At 38.6% G+C, this 23,745-nt stretch overlaps 1 protein-coding gene across 1 annotated transcript; it reads right to left on the reverse strand.

Annotated features, from left to right (window-relative positions):
* Window positions 1–1,387: 1,387 nt before the first annotated feature.
* LOC131524396 (extracellular calcium-sensing receptor-like) lies at window positions 1,388–6,046 on the reverse strand. The gene is made up of 7 exons (XM_058751505.1): window positions 5,961–6,046; window positions 4,795–5,024; window positions 4,429–4,711; window positions 3,549–4,304; window positions 3,163–3,390; window positions 2,466–2,589; window positions 1,388–2,301 (listed from the first exon to the last, which is right to left on the reverse strand). Exons 2-7 carry the CDS (start codon window positions 4,998–5,000, stop codon window positions 1,388–1,390), a joined length of 2,511 nt encoding a protein of 836 aa, XP_058607488.1. The 5' UTR covers window positions 5,001–5,024; window positions 5,961–6,046.
* Between the last annotated feature and the right edge of the window lie 17,699 nt (window positions 6,047–23,745).

The following is a 23,745-nucleotide window of genomic DNA, read 5'->3' on the forward strand; positions in this document are numbered from 1 at the left end:
ATGTTTACAAATGTGACATAATAACGCAGCAGCATGCTCGAATTTTCAGCGAAAACCTACCAGTACCAGTCAGAAGTTAGAAAAATAAAAAAATTAAATAAATAATAATAAAAAAATATATATATACTGTATATATAAGCTTACCTTTGTGAATCAGGCTAAGTTAAGGAGATAGTTTTGAACACTGGCTTGTTATGTACTTGCTCAAAAATTGATTTTGGATTATTTTTAATCAAAAAAAAGTTTTAAAGTCACCAAGAATTAATTATAATTAATAATCTGTTACACTCATATAGCGCTTTTCTGGGCACTCAAAGTACTTTACATTGTGATGGAGGATCTCCTGAACTACCACCAATGTGCAGCATCCAACTGGATGATGCGATGGCAGCCATATTACACAAGAATGCGCACCATACACGTCAAGTCAAGTCATCTTTATTTATATAGCGCTTTTAACAATACAGATTGTTTCAAAGCACTTAACAGTATCACATTGGAGGACAGAGTGTCAGTAATGTATAATGATAAGATTAAACACTCAATTTTCTCAATTTTCAGTTAAAGGCATTTCATTATTGAATTCAGAGATGTCATTGTCTAGCTCAGTTTAGTTTAAATAGTATATGTGCAATCAAATCGACGATAATCGCTATAAATTAAGTGTCCGCAAATGAGCAAGCCAGAGGCGACAGAATGGAGAAAAAAACCTTGGGAGAAACCAGGCTCAGTTGGGGGGGCCAGTTCTCTTCTGGCCAGACGAAACCCGCAGTTCAATTCCAGCCGCAGCCATGTCAGATTGTGTAAAGGGCTTATCTGATTCCCGTGGTCTTGTCCCGATGGAGCATTTTAATTTATAATTTAATGTATTTGTTATATTTGTGTTTTATTCATTATTTGAAGTTTTTCATTTATACGATTTATTCATTTGCTATAATTGTAATGCATAGTTTAATGCATTTATTGTTTCTCAGTGTATGTTTACACCAGCTTATTGGTGGAGAGGAGACAGAGCGAAGAAGCCAATCAGTTTATGTGGGGAGGCCATGATGGTCAAAGGCCAATGGGCAAATTTGGCCAGGATGCCAGGGTTACACCTCTACTCTTTTTCAAAGGAGAGCACTAAACCTCTGTTTAATGTCTCATCTGAAGAGAAATCAAAAATGCCAATTTTTTTTTTTTTTTTAGTGTTTAATATAAATGATTTAGCCATGCACATTATTGTTTATCCTAAAAAAAAAATTAAAAAAAAATTGTGCCCTCAAAACCTTTATTCAAAAACATTAACTTCCCCTTTTCCCTTCCCACTTTCGACTTTCCCCTTTGTAGCTGCATGACATTTAAGTGTTTAGTTTAAAACTTTTTGAATATAGGCATGTATCATTTTTCATAATAGTTTAGTTGGTGCTTTACCCATCATATGTTGTTTTGTATTTTGTTCAGGCTTAAACAGGATGATGTGACATTTAGGTGCAAATATGCAGAATAGTAAACCAAAACTTGAGGCTACAATGGCAAATATCTCCACAGCTACGGTAAATTTTCCAGGAGAACTGACATAAGCTGGTATAAATGTGATCCATACAGCACAGAATATCAGCATACTGAATGTGATGAATTTAGCCTCATTGAAGTTATCAGGCAGTGTGCGAGCCAGAAAAGCTAGAATGAAGCACAAGACAGCCAGTAGGCCAATATAACCCAGTACAGCAGAGAAACCTATAGTAGAACCTAGACAACATTCAAGAATGATTTTTTCTTGATAATATTTCATATTTTTGTTGGGAAATGGAGGATATATTGTTAGCCAAAGCACACAAATCAGAATCTGTATTAGTGTAAAGGCAAGAACACAGAGTCGTTGTTGTGCAGGTCCAAACCATTTCATGACATTACTTCCTGGAAGTGTAGCTTTGAATGCCATTAACACCACTATTGTTTTCCCAAGAACACAAGAAATACAGAGGACAAAAGTGATCCCAAATGCTGTGTGACGCAACATACATGACCACTCAGTGGGCCGACCAATGAAAGTAAGGGAACAGAGGAAACACAGAGTCAATGAGAAGAGCAGCAGGAAGCTTAGCTCTGAGTTGTTGGCTTTTACTATGGGGGTGTCCTTCTTGCTGTAAAACAGGATGGTCACAAGCACAGTTAATCCTGCTCCAAACAGTGAGAAAATGACTAGCACTATACCCATAACTTCTGTGAATGACAGAAACTCTACAGCCTTTAATATACATTTATTTTTCTCAGCATTAGACCAGTATTCCCCTGGACACTGCTTGCAGTTATTTGAATCTGGAAAGGAAGTTGTGATTACTAGTTAGAGACAAAAGGGCAATGGTTTATTTATTGTTTATTAACTCCTTTGATAAGAAACCTCACCCTGAATAGTAGAAGAAGAATACAAAAAGAACAATTAACCAGTTTTCTTTGGAAGTGTGAGATGTGCTGAAGATTACCTGTCTCATTACTGATTTCTCCTTCTGCACATGGAATGCAGTTATAACAGCAGACAGGTCTTCCTTTCTGTGCAGCCTTCCTAGTGCCTGGAGGACAGCTCTCACTGCATACAGACTTTGGCTTCTACATGGAAAAAGCATACATATAGTTATTTATATCTACTCTGAAGAATAAAATACATATGTAAATATTATTCAAAGAGTACTGCAGCTTTCAAGCATAACATTTGCAAATCTGCAATAGGAGCTATTGTAGCTGCTTATAAATACTTATTGAGAATAATAATAATAATACTAATAATAATAATATTTAATAAAACAATAAAATGCTGTTATAGAAAATTAGTAACATTACTTAGCACCGAGACCCTCAAACTTTGAATTGATTCACTTTGTAACTAATCGCTCTGAATTTCCAATGGTAATCATTTTCATTGAGATTTTCTTAAAGTGAATTCTTAAAAATCGTATTAGAAATAAATACTATTCCCGACATATAGGAATTAATATGTCTGTTAATGTTTGATTTACAATTGATTCACAGAGTTGACTAACTGTATAACTGTATAAATGTATATCACATTAGCTTCTAACAAGCCAACATGCAGTCATACAATATTGCAGTTGTTTTTGCTGCACCAGTTAAATAAAATCATGTAGGATAAACAGATGCCATTTACAAACAACTGCCATTTACCTCCAGCTGTCCTCCAGCCCAGACTATGTTTTCAGTGTTGAGCACAAAGCGCTGGTCGGGGGGGAGTGAGGCATCATAGTACCCCACTGGGTTAAATTGGATTGATCCATCAGAGTCCTGCTGCCAGTTCACAATTTCATACTGGGCCACTGCACCACCAGTGCTGTCAAACCACACATGATCTCCAAACTTTACGGTAAAATTTACATTTTTCAAAGCCTCAACCACCTAGCAAAAGACACATTTGTATTATCTTAGAATAATTTAACACATTTCCAGACATATAGGTTTAAACTGTTGCTCTCCCTCCCTGCACATCTAGTACCACATTTCTTTCTTTCTTCATTAATTAATTAATTTATTTATTTATTTACCTACTTACCCACCTGCTGTGGTTGTATTGCCACACCTTTCTCACACCTTTCTTGTTTTCTGCATTTGATTAGACTGTGCACTGAATGAGCCACAGCATAAACTGCTTTATAGACATTGCTTGCATATCTTTGTTCAGGCACATCTTCATTATAGTTTTTCAGTGGAAGTAGATCCTGATATCCACTGCAATTTAGTGCGTATTGAGAAGAATTCCTCTCAGCCTGTGAGCATGGAAAAGCTGTGTCCCAGAATTCTTTTATAACATAATCTGAAAACCCTTCAACATTGATTTTTCTCACCGCAAATCCCAGTGACCCTCCTAAAAATCGAAAACTATTTGGAGTGATCAAACTCTTTGCTGTTATCCATGCTTCCACACCAATCATTTGTAGGCCTGTAATGTTCTGAATACTTAACTGCTCAAGTAGGTTGTTCATCTCAAAACTGGTAAGAAATGCAACAATAACTTTTGCAGTGCCTTGCTTTATTATGTCTACCACTCTTTTAAGTTTTTCAATCTCTGTTCGGTAGAATTTCACAGAGTACTCCACACAAATTCCCTCTTCCTGGGCTGTATTGAGGAATATATTCATTCCGTAGTTTCCATAGTCATTGTCAGTATTCACAGCTCCCACCCAAGACCAGCCAAAGTATTTGACTATGTATGCAAGTGCTCTGCTCTGGTGATAGTCACTAGCAATAGTCCTGAAGAAAGAGGGGTAATCTTTCCTATTACTGAGGCATTCACATGTGGCTGACTGACTTATCTTACAGAGAAAGAGAGAAAGGGAGAGGGAAGGAGGGAGAGAGAAAAGAAAAGAAAGAACAAAAAACAATGAAATAGTCATCAGAATGGTAATTGTGTCAAAATTTAATGTTATTGCTACTTACCACAGGAATTTTAAAAGGTCCTGTGGTTCTGGACAGAATTACTGTGGCCGAAGACTCTGATTCTCCTATGATAGCATGAATAAGAGATCCATTGCATGTATCCATGACAAACCCATGACCATTCATCAACGCCATAGTTGAATTCATAGAAACCAGTCTTGAACCACAGTTATCATAAATTTGGTAGCCAATAGAAACATTTGGGAGCAGACTCTCACTTCTGTTAATTTCCTCAATGGCAAAGATCATAATCTGAGCCATCCGGAAATCTCTTAGATTTACACTGTGAAAGCAAAAAAAAAAAAAATTAAATATATATTAAAAATGTAATATGATTTTCAACACAACATTTTCAATATAACAAACCTGGAGCATGACAGAGGCTGAGGTTTTTCTGTAAACTCAAATGAAGATAATGTTAATTTACTGTGTACTGCAAAAATTCCTCCAATAGTTATGTCTCCGCCCTTGGAAAGCAATGGATACTTGGGGTATCCCATCATTCGGCAAAGTGTGTTTACCTTTGTCGGAAGGTGATGGAAAAGCAGGAGTGTGTAGAGAAAGAGAAGCATCCTAAAGACTGAGCTCCACTGCACCTACCAATGCAAATGATCGGATATAGTATTTGCACTTTTATAGACATAATTAATATAGATGAATGATTTTGAACACAGCCAATGAACTCATAGGACTTAAAGCGGTAATGAGATGGAGAATCAAAATATTCATAAAATTTGCACATATAGATTGCTCTACAATAAGAACATGCTGCAAATTTTAGAACTCAAACTCATTTGTGTAAAGTATTCAAGTTTTTTAATTTAATTAGTTACTGTACTTAAGTAACTTTTTGGCTACTTAGTAGTACCAATGTATCAAATATATTAGCAACATTTACTCAATAATTTTATTTAAGTATATGCACTTTTTTACTCCAACATTTGTGATGAGTAATGCGGTTACTGAATGGCACATTATTTTCTGCAGCAGTTTATTTCTGATAAAAAAGTAGTGATACAGTTGTGGTAGTTGTGAGTCACGGATGTTTCATATATGAATCAAAGTCTTCTAAGGGGTAACTAAATGTAACAATTCATGTAAAAATTTATATTTTATTAGGGAAAAAAATATTATTAAACTTTGATTATTGCCTTAATCTTTCACACAACTGAGCTATCAATTTCAGCGAGTGAAGAACAAATGTATACTCATGAAACTGATAAATTAGTAGCTTGAAGACATAGATTTATTGCCATTTTGAGTTGCTCAGTTTTATTTTTATTTTAGAAAATTAATATTTGATTGCGCTCCTCACAAATCAGCTGTTTCTTGTTTTTCACTGGCATTTCTCTCAGGTGTTAAGGACTAGTGCATCTTTGAGGCTACATTAAGCACAAGTAAAATACTTAAGTACTGTTAAAAGCAGATACTCTTTAATAAAATAAAATACTCTTTAATAAAATACTTTTACTCAAGTCGTATTGGCATTGGTGACTTGTAATGGTGTAATTTTTGCTCTATGGTATCTGTACCTTTACTTATGGTCAGTACCGCCGCTCCCTATACGCAGAGTACGCAGTTTGCGTAGGGCACCAACTCCCAGGGGGGCACCATCCCAGTTGCTCAAAAAAAAAAAAAAAAGTGACGCGCCATTCCCGCACCCGCTCACACCTCATGTTTGCGGCTGAATTCAAATGATCATAATTGATGGATAACTATGCCCGTGAAAAGACATCAGCAGGCCGGTGCCAAGAGAAGGAAAAAAAGATGAAAACGACACCAGTGTGTCACTTTCAGGTAGGCTACATTCAAAATCCTTAAAAATTTTAATGTCGGTAATAATTTCACCACCACCAACGTGTCTAATATTCTCTCAGCGTTTCCATGTTCACTTACAAAAGTTAGCCATGGTTTTAACACGAATAAAAAAAATAATTTTTAAAAATCATGGTTCTTGTAGCCATGGGAACCGCAAATTAACCATGGTTTTGTTACTTCAAATAATATACAAAGAAGTATTAAGATAATATTTTTAAATAAAAACAATGAGGCAGCCCTGCTGAAAAAATTAATCTCAAATACCATTACAAACATTACAAACCATCAACTTTTAACCATTAAAAGCATTCTGTAGTGTGTTTTGGGACATATTCCATTAGGATTTAGAAGGTGACCAATTACCATAACCAGTAAAACCATAAAAAATTTTGTGATGGTGTCCATTGTTTTTTTTTTGTTTGTTTGTTTTTTATCAACATTACATGTTATTACAAATGCCTGCAAAGGAAGCCAAAGGCCTGGTAATTGCTGCTGTTACACTTACAGGACGATCAAGTCCTTGTCTAATAGGCTATTGACCCAACATTTCATTCAAATATCCGCTTAATCTCTGACACACCCATTTCAGGTCTTGGAGTCTCTGCTAATGAGCTGATGATCTGAATCAGGTGTGTTTGATTAAGGAGACATGCAAAACTTTTGGGGTAATTTTTTTAAAAATTTTGAAGTTTTGGGGGGCCTCCTGGATCGTGGTCGGGAACCACTGCTATAGATGACATATAGATGAATTGTAATTGTAAATAATACAATTTAATTACAATTTATTTATTTACTTTCATATTTTATTAAAGTTCTATTTTGACCCCTATAGTAAGTATTTTTGTTTACTTCCATAATATTTGAGGAAGGGGGCACAACAATACAATCCTGCTTTGGGCACCCATTTGGCCAGCAGCAGCCCTGCTTATGGTTTTCAGGTACACTTTACACCTTTGCTCTAAACTAACTCCCAAGTTTAAAATATGATTTTTTGTTACCATTCTGAAATGCCCGGTTTTGAAATTGAGAGAAATGTGACATCACATTCATCATTCTCCTGGACACACCCCCTAACATGCATCGTCAAATGTAATCAGAGGAGGTGTGTTGCGAACAACTCATGTCTGTCCATCAATCACAAAAGTGATACTGCTGAATGTCAAACTCAGATGTTTTTCTGTCAGTGGATGTAAAGAAACTGTACCTCCAAAAATGTTGTATAGCAAGTGCAGATCAACTAGTGGCATTGGGAATAACCATCAATGAATCAAGCTGACATTGCCACTGCCAGACAAATTTCATAATCAAAAATGTATATTATTTGTGTATAAAAGTCTGTACTGGCATGACTTACAGAGTGTAAAATAACATTTCAAAATAAATAAACACATAACAGAAAATACTGAATTACCATACTTGAATAATAGGTCATTCTGTATAAACAAAATTTTGATTGTTTATATATGTATATATATATATATTAGTGATGTCAAAATTAACGCGTAACAAAAATGTATATTCTTTGTGTATAAAAGTATGTACTGGCATAACTTACAGAGTGTAAAATAACATTTCAAGATAAATAAACACATAACAGAAAATATTGAATTACCATACTTGAATAATAGGTCATTCTGTATAAACTAAATTTTGATTGTTTATATATATATATATATATATATATATATATATATATATATATATATATTAGTGCTGTCAAAATTAACGTGTTAACGCAGGTGTTTAATTTTTTCAGTTTAACGCATTAAAATTATTTAACGCCATTACCGTAGGGGCGGAGCCTAGGGTTGGCCACCCCACTCATAACTGCTGTTTCTGTCTGTTTTTTTCTTGACAAGTGAATTTATTCAGTCGCAGAACATCTTTACGATCACATCAATCCGGAGACGTTTCAGACAAGCGTGGAGACTGGTGCGCGCTGTAGCCTGTATCAATTCTTATCAAACTGCGAAATAAACCAGTGCATGCCATGCTGTGGTCTGTTAAGGCATGAAGTTACCAAAAAGGCGATTAAAGCTGCCTTAACTCTAAAACAAGCAACATGTACCAAGAGATACATATTCTTTAGTCTCTTGTAGGAGGCACGAGGAAGAATTTTTCATCCAATACTGTTATCATTATCATAGTTGAGGTTGTTTGGACTATAGGGGTCGCATCATTTGGTTCAAATTTCATGTGCTCGTTTTGTCAGTTTGACCTAAAGCCAAGACGTCCGCCCATGAGGATGGACATTCAGAAAATGTAGAAAGTAGGCATATATTAATCTTACTTTTTTCAGCAAAAAAAAAAAAAATGCAATACAACTATTAGTATTAATTGTGAACATTGTCTTGAGATATTGAAAAAGAAAATTAAGTCATATGTTGTTCGTGTTGTTTTTTTATCACATTTTGAAATATGCTTATCTCCTGAGATACGTTGCCTGTTTAGGGTATAAAAAAAGGATTATCCTCAGTATTGACAATGAATGGTGTCACAAGGTAAATTATGCCCCCAGTTCTGGTTATTTCATTATTGTGAATTCTGGGGTGGGGTGTTTAGGAGGGGTTTGGCGTTCCTCATTGGTGGTTATGGGGGGTGGGAGGGTTGTAGAAAATACACAGAAGTCACTGCTTGTCACTCGCGGTTCCATTTGCATTTCTATTCGCGCCTATTATTATTTAATTTTTTCCTCGCTCCGTTTTTCACGAGCTCATCAAACAACAGTTGTAAGTGGTAAGTTAAGTTGGTATCATTCATCAATCACGGGGAGTAATGGCTTCTTCTCCTGCTATTGTTGTTTGCACTGTTTGCCACATGTATAGTTTATCTGTCTCTGTCAGCAGCGAGGGATTCACATGTGATAAATGCAGGGAAATAGTTAGGCTGACAGAGAAGGTTTTAGAACTAGAGACATGCATCCAAACTTTAATTGAGGACAGTAAGAATGTGAGGGCTGTAGATACTGCTTTGGATGCAACTAGCTCAGGGAGTCCTGTACATTGTTCGGTTTCGGTTGAGCCCGTGCAGCAGGGCAACTGGGTGACAGTGAGGCGGCCTAGTCGCGGGTCAAAACACCACTCTTCCGTTCCAATCAGAACATCAAACAGGTTCTCCTCACTCAGTGAAACACCCACTGAGAAACCTGATGAAAGTGCTCTAGTTATTGGCGATTCTATTGTACAGAACGTGAAAATAGAGACACCAGCCACCATAGTCCATTGTTTACCAGGAGCCAGAGCGCCTGACATCTTGGCAAATTTAAAAGTGCTGACTAATGCTAAACGTAAATTCAGTAAGATTGTTATCCACGTCGGCGCTAATGATGTTCGACTTCGCCAGTCGGAGATCACCAAAAATAATGTTAAAGAGGTGTGTGAACTTGCAAGTACGATGTCAGACACTGTAATATGCTCTGGTCCGCTCACTGCTTACCAGGGTGATGAGATTCATAGCAGACTGTCGTCACTCAATGGCTGGATGTCTAAGTGGTGCCCGCAAAATAACATAGGCTTTATAGACAATTGGAAGAATTTTTGGGGCAGACCTGACCTGTTGAAAAGAGATGGTGTTCATCCCTCCTGGGGTGGTGCCGCTCTTCTCTCTAGAAATATGGCACATAGTCTTAGAGTTTGTACTTGACTAACTGGAGCCCAGGTCAGGAAGCAGACAGACTGGCTAAACCGACCGTCTGCTAGCCGCCTCACGTCACCAAAGTCAGTTAACTCTCAGCACATAGAAACTTTTTCACCTAGATATCACTCTATAGAGACTGTGTCTGTTCCCCGAACTAGAAAATACAGAAAACATCCAAACCAAAGTAATAGTAACAATTTAATTGATGTTCAACAAATAAAAAAAACGATATAATACAGATAAACACATGATAAAGCTTGGCTTATTAAATATTAGATCCCTTTCTTCAAAAGCACTTTTTGTAAATGATATGTTCACTGACCATGAACTAGATGTGCTTTGTCTGACAGAAACCTGGCTAAAACAAGATGATTACATTACTTTAAACGAGTCTACACCACAAGATTACTGTTACAAACATGAACCGCGTCCAAAAGGTATTATTAATATTTTCAGTATCTCTCAGAGGTCGGGTTTCAAGTATAATTCGTTCGAAGTAATGGTGCTTCATATAACGTTATCCAAAGAAACAAGTGTTAATGATAAATCCCCTGTGATGTTTGTACTGGCTACTGTATACAGGCCACCAGGGCACCATACAGACTTTATTAAAGAATTTTCTGATCTTCTATCGGAGTTAGTGCTGACTGCAGATAAAGTCCTAATCGTTGGTGATTTTAATATCCATGTTGATAATGAAAGAGATTCGTTGGGATCAGCATTTATAGACATTCTAAACTCAATTGGTGTTAAACAACACGTGTCAGGACCTACTCATTGTCGAAATCATACTCTAGATTTAATACTGTCACATGGAATTGATGTCAGTGGCGTTGAAATTTAGCAGCAGAGCGATGATATCTCAGATCATTATCTAGTCTCCTGTATATTCCATATAGCTAAAGCTGTAAAGCCAACTTCTTGTTACAAATATGGTAGAACCATTACCTCTACCACAAAAGACTGCTTCATAAATAATATTCCTGACTTATCTCAGTTCCTCAGCATATCCAATAGCTCAGAACAACTTGATGATGTAACAGGAACTATGGACTCTCTCTTTTCTAGCACTTTAGATGCGGTTGCTCCTTTACGCTTAAGGAAGATTAAGGATAAGAGTCCAACACCGTGGTATAATGAGCACACTCGCGCCCTAAAGAGAGCAGCCCGGAAAATGGAGCGCAGCTGGAGGAAAACTAAATTAGAGGTATTTCGTTTAGCTTGGCGGGAAAGTACCCTATCCTACAGAAAAGCATTAAAAACTGCTAGATCTGATTACTTTTCGTCTCTTATAGAAGAAAACAAACATAACCCCCGGTACTTTGACAATCTGTATTGTAAAAGCGCTATATAAATAAATAAAGGTGACTTGACTTGACTTGACAGAAATCACATAAAATACAAGGGGGAGCCCCTTGATAAAAAATATCTCAGAGAAGTGGGGTGGAGGGTGGATGGGGGTTATAAATCGCATCAAGGAGGGCAGTTCCCACTCAGTCGAAATCGCATTCCAGGGCCAGGGGCCCTTAGGAAAGAGCCTTATAGGCCTTTCTGGCCTCTAGGCCCCCTGTACACAGTCCCCTTTCTATTTATTTTGAGTTTAAAAATTGTGCAAATGTTAATATTTGCATGTAATATTATCTGTTTTAAGTCAAGTCAAGTCAAGTCACCTTTATTTATATAGCGCTTTTACAATACAGATTGTGTCAAAGCACTTAACAGTATCAAATTGGAGGATAGAGTGTCAGTAATGTATAATGATAAGATTAAACACTCAGTTTTCAATTTTCAGTTAAAGGCATTTCATTATTGAATTCAGAGATGTCATTGTCTAGCTCAGTTTAGTTTAAATAGTATCTGTGCAATCAAATCGGCGATAATCGCTAGAAATTAAGTGTCCCCAACTGAGCAAGCCAGAGGCGACAGCGGCAAGGAACCAAAACTCCTCTGTGACAGAATAGAGAAAAACCTTAGGAGAAACCAGGCTCAGTCGGGGGGCCAGTTCTCCTCTGACCAGACGAAACCCGCAGTTCAAAAGTTTATATTTCTATTTTAATTTTGTTGCAATTTCTAACAATAGTAGTATTATGTAGTTAGGTATTTTATTATATTTTAGTTATTTTGTTATTTTTGGTTGATATATCTGGGGATATATCTCTGAGGGTCATCTGGGTGTCCTGGTCTCCGCTGACGATCAGGGCTGTAGACATCATCTCTTGGTGCTGATCCACCATCTGACCGGATACAGACTGAGAAACAGACTAGGAAAGAAACAGACAAATATTAGCGTAGATGCCATTCAACTTACGATGTAACGAGTACATCGTGTGTTATGGGGAGTGTTCCCGGTTCCGGTTGATCTAATTAATGCAGCCTAACAATCCTTTAACGGATTTGAATAATAGAAGCGTATTAATGTGTTATGTGTAAGCCAGGCTAAAGAGATGGGTCTTTAATCTAGATTTAAACTGACAGAGTGTGTCTGCCTCCCGAACAGTGTTAGGTAGACTGTTCCAGAGTTTGGGTGCTAAATAGGAATAGGATCTGCCGCCGCAGTCGATTTTGATATTCTAGGTATTATCAAACGGCCGGAGTTTTGAGAACGCAGCGGACGTGGAGGACTATAATGCGATAAGAGCTCGCTCAAGTACTGAGGAGCTAAACCATTCAGGGCTTTATAAGTAATTAACAAGATTTTAAAATCTATCCGATGCTTGATAGGGAGCCAGTGCAGTGTTGACAGAACCGGGCTAATATGGTCATATTTCCTGGTTCTAGTAAGGACTCTAGCTGCTGCATTTTGGACTAACTGTAGTTTGTTGATCAAGCGTGCAGAACAACCACCTAATAAAGCATTACAATAGTCTAACCTTGAGGTCATAAACGCATGAATTAACATTTCTGCATTTGACGTTGAGAGCATTGGTCGCAATTTAGATATGCTTTTGAGATGAAAAAATGCAGTTTTACGGATGCTAGAAACATGGCTTTCAAATGAAAGATTGTTATCGAACAGCACACCTAGGTTCCTGACTGATGAAGAAGAATTGACAGAGCAGCCATCAAGTGTTAGATAATGTTCTAGGTTATTACATGTGGGGTGTTTAGGTCCAATAATTAACACCTCTGTTTTTTCAGAATTTAGCAGTAAAAAATTACTCGTCATCCAGTTTTTTATATCGACTATGCATTCCGTTAGTTTCTCAATTTGGTGTGTTTCATCGGGCCGCGAAGAAATATAGAGCTGAGTATCATCAGCATAACAGTGAAAGCTAACACCATGTCTCCTAATAATATCTCCCAAGGGTAACATATAGAACGTGAAAAGTAACGGCCCTAGTACTGAGCCTTGAGGTACTCCATACTGCACTTGTGATCGATATGATACCTCTTCATTCACTGCTACGAACTGATGGCGGTCAGATAAGTACGATTTGAACCATGCTAAGGCACTTCCACTAATGCCAACAAAGTTTTGTAGTCTATTCAAAAGAATGTTGTGGTCGATAGTGTCGAACGCAGCGCTAAGATCCAGTAGAACTAATAAAGAGATACAACCACGATCAGATGATAGAAGCAGGTCATTTGTAACTCTAATGAGAGCAGTCTCAGTACTATGATACGATCTAAATCCTGACTGGAATTCCTCACAGATTTCATTTTTCTCTAGGAAGGAATATAATTGTGAGGATACTACCTTTTCTAGTATCTTTGACAGAAAAGGGAGATTTGAGATCGGTCTATAATTAACTAGATCTTTGGGGTCAAGTTGTGGTTTTTTAATGAGAGGCTTAATAACAGCCAATTTGAAGGTTTTGGGGACATATCCTAGTGACAATGATGAATTAATAATAGCCAAAAGAGGATCTATGACTTCTGGAAGCAGCTCTTTTAGTAGTTTAGATGGAATCGGGTCTAACATACATGTTGTTGGTTTAGATGATTTAACAAGTTTATACAATTCTTCCTCTCCCACAGTAGAGAATGAGTGGAATTGTTCCTCAGGGGGTCTATAGTGCGCTATCTGATGCGATACTGTAGCTGACGGCTGCAGGATACAATTTTATCTCTGATAGTATCGATCTTGGAAGTGAAGTAGTTCATAAAGTCATTACTGCTATGCTCTTGGGAAATGCCAACACCTGTTGATGCTTGATTTTTGTTAATTTAGTTACTATATTGAATAAATACCGGGGTTATGTTTGTTTTCTTCTAGAAGAGACGAAAAGTAATCAGATCTAGCAGTTTTAATGCTTTTCTGTAGGATAGGGTACTTTCCGCCAAGCTAAACGAAATACCTCTAATTTAGTTTTCCTCCAGCTGCGCTCCATTTTCCGGGCTGCTCTCTTTAGGCGCGAGTGTGCTCATTATACCACGGTGTTGGACTCTTATCCTTAATCTTCCTTAAGCGTAAAGGAGCAACCGCATCTAAAGTGCTAGAAAAGAGAGTCCATAGTTCCTGTTACATCATCAAGTTGTTCTAAGCTATTGGATATACTGAGGAACTGAGATAAGTCAGGAAGATTATTTATAAAGCAGTCTTTTGTGGTAGAGGTAATGGTTCTACCATATTTGTAACAAAGTTGGCTTTACAGCTTTAGCTATATGGAATATACAGGAGACTAGATAATGATCTGAGATATCATCGCTCTGCTGCAAAATTTCAACGCCACTGACATCAATTCCATGTGACAGTATTAAATCTAGAGTATGATTTCGACAATGAGTAGGTCCTGACACGTGTTGTTTAACACCAATTGAGTTTAGAATGTCTATAAATGCTGATCCCAACGAATCTCTGTCATTATCAACATGGATATTAAAATCACCAACGATTAGGACTTTATCTGCAGTCAGCACTAACTCCGATAGAAGATCAGAAAATTCTTTAATAAAGTCTGTATGGTGCCCTGGTGGCCTGTATACAGTAGCCAGTACAAATATCACAGGGGATTTATCATTAACACTTGTTTCTTTGGATAACGTTATATGAAGCACCATTACTTGAACAAATTATACTTGAAACCCAACCTCTGAGAGATACTGAAAATATTTCTATAAATTGTAGCAACACCTCCCCCTTTACCTTTTGGACGCGGTTCATGTTTGTAACAGTAATCTTGGGGTGTAGACTTGTTTAAAGTAATGTAATCATCTTGTTTTAGCCAGGTTTCTGTCAGACAAAGCACATCTAGTTTATGGTCAGTGAACATATCATTTACAAAAGTGCTTTTGAAGAAAGGGATCTAATATTTAATAAGCCAAGCTTTATCATGTGTTTATCTGTATTATATCGTTTTTTTATTTGTTGAACATCAATTAATTTGTTACTATTACTTTGGTTTGGATGTTTTCTGTATTTTCTAGTTTGGGGAACAGACACAGTCTCTATAGAGTGATATCTAGGTGAAAAAGTTTCTATGTGCTGAGAGTTAACTGACTTTGGTGACGTGAGGCGGCTAGCAGACGGTCGGTTTAGCCAGTCTGTCTGCTTCCTGACCTGGGCTCCAGTTAGTCAAGTACAAACTCTAAGACTATGTGCCATATTTCTAGAGAGAAGAGCGGCACCACCCCAGGAGGGATGAACACCATCTCTTTTCAACAGGTCAGGTCTGCCCCAAAAATTCTTCCAATTGTCTATAAAGCCTATGTTATTTTGCGGGCACCACTTAGACACCCAGCCATTGAGTGACGACAGTCTGCTATGAATCTCATCACCACGGTAAGCAGGGAGCGGACCAGAGCATATTACAGTGTCTGACATCGTACTTGCAAGTTCACACACCTCTTTAACATTATTTTTAGTGATCTCCGACTGGCGAAGTCGAACATCATTAGCGCCGACGTGGATAACAATCTTACTGAATTTACGTTTAGCATTAGTCAGCACTTTTAAATTTGCCAAGATGTCAGGCGCTCTGGCTCCTGGTAAACAATGGACTATGGTGGCTGGTGTCTCTATTTTCACGTTCCGCATAATAGAATCGCCAATAACTAGAGCACTTTCATCAGGTTTTCAGTGGGTGCTTCACTGAGTGGGGAGAACCTGTTTGATGTTCTGATCGAACGGAAGAGTGGTGTTTTGACCCGCGACTATGCCGCCTCACTGTCACCCAGTTGCCCTGCTGCACGGGCTCAACCGAAACCGAACAATGTACAGGACTCCTGAGCTAGTCGCATCCAAAGCAGTATCTACAGCCCTCACATTCTTACTGTCCTCAACTAAAGTTTGGATGCGTGTCTCTAGTTCTAAAACCTTCTCTGTCAGCCTAACTATTTCCTGCATTTATCACATGTGAATCCTCGCTGCTGACAGAGACAGATAAACTATACATGTGGCAAACAGTGCAAACAACAATAGCAGGAGAAGAAGCCATTACTCACCGTGATTGATGAATGATACCAACTTAACTTACCACTTACCACTGTTGTTTGATGAGCTCGTGAAAAACGGAGCGAGGAAAAAAAATAATAATAATAGGCGCGGATAGAAATGCAAATGGAACCGCGAGTGACAAGCTAACGGGCTAACAAGCTGCACTCGCGGTTTTTAAAGGAGAACGATCAAATTAGTTAGATTAGTTTGAAAGATAACACCAGAAATATGGTGGGAATTAAGTTATATATTATCACTTTAGACAAAAGGGATTGAAAGTAAGGTAGAGATTCAATAAAAAGCGAAGGTACACTGAGCTACAAACACAAACCTCTCAGCAGCACAACAGACTGAAGCAATCGAACTCAGAGGAGCAATAAAACAGGGATGTTTTACATTTAGTTGACTACATATTTGCATTTTTGCATTTTTAATAAGATTTTTCTCTTGCAGGGTTTCACACAGCTAATTTTATGATAGAACAGGGGTGTCCAACCCTGCTCCTATAGGGCCACCATCCTGCAGCGTTTAGCTTCAACCCTAATCAAACACATCTGAAAAATCTGACAAAAGTCTTCAGGATTACATAAAAAAATATATTTTGTTACATAAATTACATTATATGATTGTTTAGGGATGGCGCTAAACTGTGCAGGACAGTTCTCCTCAAGGGTTGGAATTGCCCACCCCTGAGGATAAAGATGAGACAGTTAAAAAAATGTAAAAATACAAAAAATGTCTATGCCTCAATTTTAGGATGCATATTTTGAATAATCCATATTTATTTGCATTAAATAAATCATAGCATTATTGATGACTTGGGCTGTTTTTTTTATACCCTAAACAGGCAACGTGACCTGGGAGATACAACTCATAAAATCCAAAATATATCAAATATTACAAAAATTATTTTGAATATGTTTTACTTAAGTCCAGATGATATAAAAGGTGACAAGAAATTATTTTTTGCTGATCATTTTCCACTCTTGGCTGTTTTAGGGTTAAAACTGTGCGTGCATGTAATATGTTATATAAGAGTTACATTAAGAACATATCTCTGAAATGGTTTTCAAAACTGTCCAGCCCAGCACTGTTTCCCTCATATAACACACCCGATTCAACTCGTCAGCTCATTAGTAGAGACTGAAATGGGTCCGACCTGAAATGGGTCAGAGAAGGTGATGAGAGTTGAGAGAAAATATGATGCGTGTCAGATCCGCATCACGTTCAGCAGCGACATCTATTATGCCTCTTTTTACATGATGTAAAATAAGTCTCTGATGTCCCCAGAGCGTATACAGTTGCATCTCAATAAATTAAAATGTCGTGAAAAAGTAAATTTTTTCTTCTAAGTTATTTCAAAAAGTGAAACTTTCATATATTTTAGATTAATTGCATGTAAAGTAAAACATTTCAAAAGTTTTTTTGTTTTAATTTTGATGATTAGAGCTTACAGATCATCAAAGTCAAAAATCAGTATCTCAAAATATTAGAATATTTACATTTGAGTTTCAATTAATGACCATCCCTACAGTATAAATTCCAGGTATCTCTTGTTCTTTGAAATCACAATAATGGAGAATACTGCTGACTTGGCAATGATCCAGAAGACGAACATTGACGCCCTCCACAAAGAGGGTAAGTCACAGAGGGTCATTACTGAAAGTTGTAGCTGTTTATAGAGTGCTGTATCAAAGCATATTAAATACAAAGTTGACTGGAAGGAAGAATTTGGGTAGGAAAAGGTGCACAAGCAACAGGGATGACCGCAAGCTTGAGAATACTGTCAAGCAAAGCCGATCCAAACACTTGTGAGAGCTTCACAAGGAGTGAACTGAAGCTTGAGTCAGTGCATCAAGAGTCACCACACTCAGACGTCTTCAGGAAAAGGGCTACCAAGCCACTTCTGAACCAGAAACAATGTCAGAAGCGTCTTACCTGGGCTGTGGAGAAAAAGAACTGACTGTTGCTCAGTGGTCCAAAGTCCTCTTTTCAGATGAAAGTAAATTTTGCATTTCATTTGGAAATCAAGGTCCCAGAGTCTGGAGGAAGAGTGGAGAGGCACAGAATCCATGTTGCTTGAAGTCCAGTGTGAAGTTTCCACAGTCTGTAATGATTTGGGCTGGCATGTAATCTGCTGGTGTTGGTCCACTGTGTTTTCTGAAGTCCACAGTCAACGCAGCCATCTACCAGGAGATTTTAGAGCACTTCATGCTTCCTTCTGCTGACAAGCTTTATGGAGATGCTGATTTCATTTTCCAGCAGGACTTGGCACCTGCCCACACTGCCAAAGGTACCAAAAGCTGGTTCAATGACCACGGTGTTACTGTGCTTGATTGGCCAGCAAACTAGCCTGACCTGAACCCCATAGAAAATCTATGGGGTATTGTCAAGAGGAAGATGAGAGACACCAGACCCAACAATGCAGATGAGCTGAAGGCCACTGTCAAAGAAACCTGGGCTTCCATACCACCTCAGCAGTGCCACAAACTGATCACCTCCATGCCATGCCGAATTGAGGCAGTAATTAAAGCAAAAGGAGCCCCTACCAAGTATTGAGTACATATACAGTAAATGAACATACTTTCCAGAAGGCCAACAATTCACTAAAAATCTTTTTTTTTTTTATTATTATTATTGGTCTTATTAAGTATTCTAATTTGTTGAGATAGTGAATTGGTGGGTTTTTGTTAAATGTGAGCCTAAATCATCACAATTAAAAGAAACAAAGACTTAAACTACTTCAGTCTGTGTGCATTGGATTTATTTAATACACGAGTTTCACAATTTGAGTTGAATTACTGAAATAAATGAACTTTTCCACAACATTCTAATTTATTGAGATGCACCTGTATGTGAAGTTTTAGCTCAAAATACATCACAGATAATTTTTTATAGCTTGTTAAAATTGCCACTTTTAGGGTATGAGCCAAAATGTGCTGATTTTGAGTATGTTCAAGTGGATGCTGCACACTGGTGGTGGTTGAGGAGAGACCCCCCCGTATGATTGTAAAGCTCTTTGGGTGTACAGCAATACACAATAAAGCGCTATATAAATGCCTCATTCATTCATTCATTCATTCATTTTGCTTTGAATGCAAATGAGCTGTTGCTCCCGGAGAAGAGGGCAGCGCTTCAAGAGCTCAAGCTCAGGCATTAGCAGTGCTAGCCTTTGCAAATAAACATTCCACTATTAGTACAAGCCTGTTATCTTTACAGAAAACATACTCGGTTTCAAAGTCAGTCATCTGATTATACTGTGCATAATAAATTTGCGTTTATGAATTATACAGACTGGGAGCACGGCAGGATTAAAATGATAACATAGCTAGTCTCATGCTATTGTAAGAATTACAGAACCTCAGAAACTTTGAACTTCTGAGATGGACAACACAAACACGGTGTATTAACATACAGACATCTGTTTCCAAATCCCACTGAGAGAAAATGTGGGAAACGCCTCTCTCACATATGCATCAGTTCCTTTTCATCCCCTTCCTTCCCCTCACCCATCCTTCCCTTCACTCAGCTCACTCAGAATGGTCAATAGTAGAATATAATGTTCTACATGAATGCAGGTGATATTTACAGTCATGTTTGGTATCATTTGAATTGTCTCAGGGCGTCTGGTACAATGGTCTCATTCTTACAAGAAGTAAACTAAAAGGTAATACAGATCCTAAGAGTTTAGAGATATTTTGCACACTGTAATCAGTTCACAGTAACAGTTCATGCAAATTACCTTCTGTTCCAAAAGGTGATAACGCTACTTGATCAATGCAAATTTCAATTGTTAGTTCCTGTCTCCATCTTGGGGGACGTTGGTTTTGGTCTGAAGTACTTAAGGAAATGTTGCAAAAGGATTGGGGCCATCTGTAGCCGGAATGAGCCCATAGGATGAAGTGTGTTCGCACACTTCATGCTATGTATTTTTCTCAGGTCAGGTATGCTTACTCTTAGATTCATCTTTGAGATTTTGATGTTTTGTATTGATTTGATATCTTTGAATTGGCTGTATAATTGGCACAATACATATTTACCTGACTGATAATAAATTGTTACATTTGATTTTATTCTGACTTAAACTCTGAGATAATTTTCATCAAGTAGATTAAGTGAAGGCATATGTTACCGTAAACATGCATCCAGGGTTAGTACAGACTAGATCTCAGGTTAGATGGAGCATGGGGCACATCAGGTAAGTTTCTAGATTTCTGAATAACTGCTTGACTTTAGTTAAGTTGTTATGCAGTTGCATTAACTATGGGGGGGCTAGATCAAATACTATTGCGATACTAGCATAGTTCGGGCATATTTCATAGTACTAGCCATAACCTCTGGTTATTGTCTCAGCTTTAGTCAAGTTGTTATATAGTTAGACTAGCTATAGGAGGCTAGATAGAAACACTACTGAAGTATCATAGTGCTAGCCATAACCTCTGATTATTGTTTGAGCTTTAACTATGTTGTTACATAGGTGACTGTAGGGGGCTAAAAAGAACCACTATTTAAAAATGACAAGCATGAAGCGGTCTATTAAATAATTAGTCATAACCTCTGACTAATGATCAGACTGGAGGGTTTGTGACCGTGGGGTACATGTACACGGCTAGCGTGATACACCCTGAGCGACATAGAGTCCTAATGAACGCGTAATAAAGTAAAGAATTAACTAGAATAATCAAATGTCAGAAGAATAATAATTAGAAACAGATGAATCAATTTGCATTTCAACCTAAATTCGAGGTCATAATAAAATGGAGTAGGATTAGAAAATAAAATGGAGTCAGATTAGAACTGAAAGTAAATTTAATAAATTTGCACGCTGAAAATACCGAGCACGCAAGAAACCTTCATCAACCATTGGATACCTACTTTGGGCCAAGTGCGTGGACCTTACACTATCACAAACTTTATAAGTCCCACTTTTGATTATGATAATGGTCACATTTACCATTGTTACATCATGTCGGACTGTCGAGAGAAACAGACAGGTGGAGAGTCTGCCGCTTCTCTCAGAACAAAGTCTGAGATTTACACCGCTAATGATGGCAAGATCGTCGTGGAAGATGAGTTTTTGAATTTTTTAGTTGTCAAAATGAAGACGATGGCTCAGGACGAAATTGTGTTGCTAGTTACAAGCCACTTTTCGTCTGAGCGGATTGCGAGTTCAAGGAAAGCAATATTTGAACTCTGTCCGGGTTCCTCTCAGCGTTTTGTTCAGCACAGGGGAGAACAAAAAGACACAAATAATGTTAAAAGCTGCCTTGCTCTGTTAAATGAGCTTGGGGACAAAATCCCTCGCTTTGTGTCACACCATCTTGATGAGCTGCCGCCTGTGTCCTTTAACAGCATTGACGTGTCATGTTTACTCGCTAAAATGGAGAGGCTGAGTGTTGACATAGCTGCTATGAAGCAAGGAATGAATGTGCAAGTTAAAGTATCTGCCGATCTTTGTGCTGTGTCAGAGGATTTAAATCGACGTCTGTGCGCGGCTAAACAACATGGGCGTGACTTTATGCAGGCCCCAAAGCAAACTACAGTGATAGGAAACAAGGACGTGGAGGATACACCTAGCACATCTGTATAGCGGGAGCCCAACGGGAGTGGACCGACCAGTGATGACCTTCCCGTGGAGAGTATGGTGGAGGAGAGTGCTATCGCAGCGGCTACAACAACTACTTGGAGTACCGTGGTTAAGAGAGGCAGCCGCCGGTTACAAACAGCAGCTACGGAGCACGAGAGATCCAAGACCCGGGGAGTCAGACCCACACAGCGGGGTCAGAGAGCTGGCATCGTTGGTACTGGTTCGGGTAGTAGCATCCATACTGTAAGGACTAAATTGGTGAGTGTTTTTGCCACAAAGTTTACGCCGGAGCTAGAAGCGGATACACTAACAAGCTATCTGCACAGTAAACTTGGCCGCAAGGTCACGTGTATGAAGTTAGATACTGTGCAAAGTCGATATAGTTCATTTAAAGTCACGGCGGAGTGTGACGATGTGAGGGAAATGTACGACCCAGACTTGTGGCCAGAAGGTGCGTTTGTGAGGCGCTTCTATGAAGTGCGTAAATCAAATGGTGCTACTGAAGATGTGAAGGCGAACGTGCCTGGGGGGCACACTATTCAGTATAATAAATTGACATATAATGAGAGTCGCGTCATATAATACTCGTGGTCTGCGTTTGGGACAAACTGCGGTGGATAAGGCTCGACGGCTCGTTGTTGACAAGTTGTTTGAGAACACAGACATTTTATGTATACAGGAAACTTTCCTTCCGAAACAAGATCTGGACAAACTTAACTCTGTTAATAATGACTTTGCACATTTACACTACATTTTGCCACCCATGTGCCACCAACCCCCCTACCGGTTACTTTTAGACGAAACCTACGCTCCCTTTCTCCCTCCCATATTTCCTCTGTAGTATCATCCTCTCTTCCCTCACCTACCCATTTCTCATCTCTGGATGTAAACGCAGCTACTGAAACTTTATGCTCTACCTTAACTTCTTGTCTAGACGACATTTGCCCTCTCTCCTCTAGGTCAGCACGGGCTGCCCCTTCTAACCCCTGGTTATCTGATGTTCTTCGTGAACATCGGACTAAACTCAGAGCGGCAGAGAGAAAATGGCGCAAATCAAACAACCCGTCGGACCTGAGTAGGTATCAGTCTCTGCTCTCATCTTTCTCTGCTGATGTCCACACTGCCAAATCCTCACATTTCCACAACAAGATCAACAGCGCTCCAGACATGCGTAATCTCTTCAGAATATTTAATACCACTTCTATTACAGCTGATGACTTTGCAACTTTTTTTACAGACAAAACTAGATCGATCAGGGATCAGTTCTCACCTCCACGCACACAGGACCCCCAACCAACCACATCCACTGCTAAAACTCCCATCTTCTCCTTCTGTCCCCTGACGGAGGCTGAAGTATCCAAACTTCTTCTCTCCAACCATCCTACAACATGTCCTCTTGACCCAATTCCCTCGCACCTTCTGCAAGCAATCTCTCCCACGATCTTACCGGCACTCACACACATCATCAACACATCCCTCCTCACAGGCATCTTCCCCACTGCGTTCAAGCAGGCTCGGGTAACCCCACTGCTCAAAAAACCTACATTAAACACTTCTCTTATAGAAAACTATAGACCTGTCTCTCTCCTTCCATTCATAGCAAAAACACTTGAACGTGTTGTCTTCAACCAGGTCTCATTGTTTATTTCACAGAACAACAAACTGGACGCTAAACAGTCAGGTTTCAGGAGTGGCCATTCAACTGAGACTGCGCTTCTCTCGGTCACTGAAGCCCTGCGAATTGCAAAAGCCCATTCCAAATCATCAGTCCTCATTCTGCTGGACCTATCTGCTGCGTTTGACACTGTCAATCATCAGATACTCCTCTCCACTCTCTCATCACTGGGCTTGGCTGGAATTCCACTTCGCTGGTTTGAATTCTATCTCACTGGTAGGTCTT

The sequence above is a fragment of the Onychostoma macrolepis genome, chromosome 18, assembly GCF_012432095.1.
Source record: "Onychostoma macrolepis isolate SWU-2019 chromosome 18, ASM1243209v1, whole genome shotgun sequence".
NCBI lineage: Eukaryota > Metazoa > Chordata > Actinopteri > Cypriniformes > Cyprinidae > Onychostoma > Onychostoma macrolepis.

Coding starts and splice junctions, on each gene's coding strand:
- LOC131524396 (XM_058751505.1), bottom strand. CDS start 5,000: ATGCTTCTCTTTCTCTACACACTCCTGCTTTTCCATCACCTTCCGACA. Junction 4,712..4,794: donor CAGCCTCTGTCATGCTCCAG/GTTTGTTATATT, acceptor TTGCTTTCACAG/TGTAAATCTAAGAGATTTCC. Junction 4,305..4,428: donor GACCTTTTAAAATTCCTGTG/GTAAGTAGCAAT, acceptor TTTCTCTGTAAG/ATAAGTCAGTCAGCCACATG.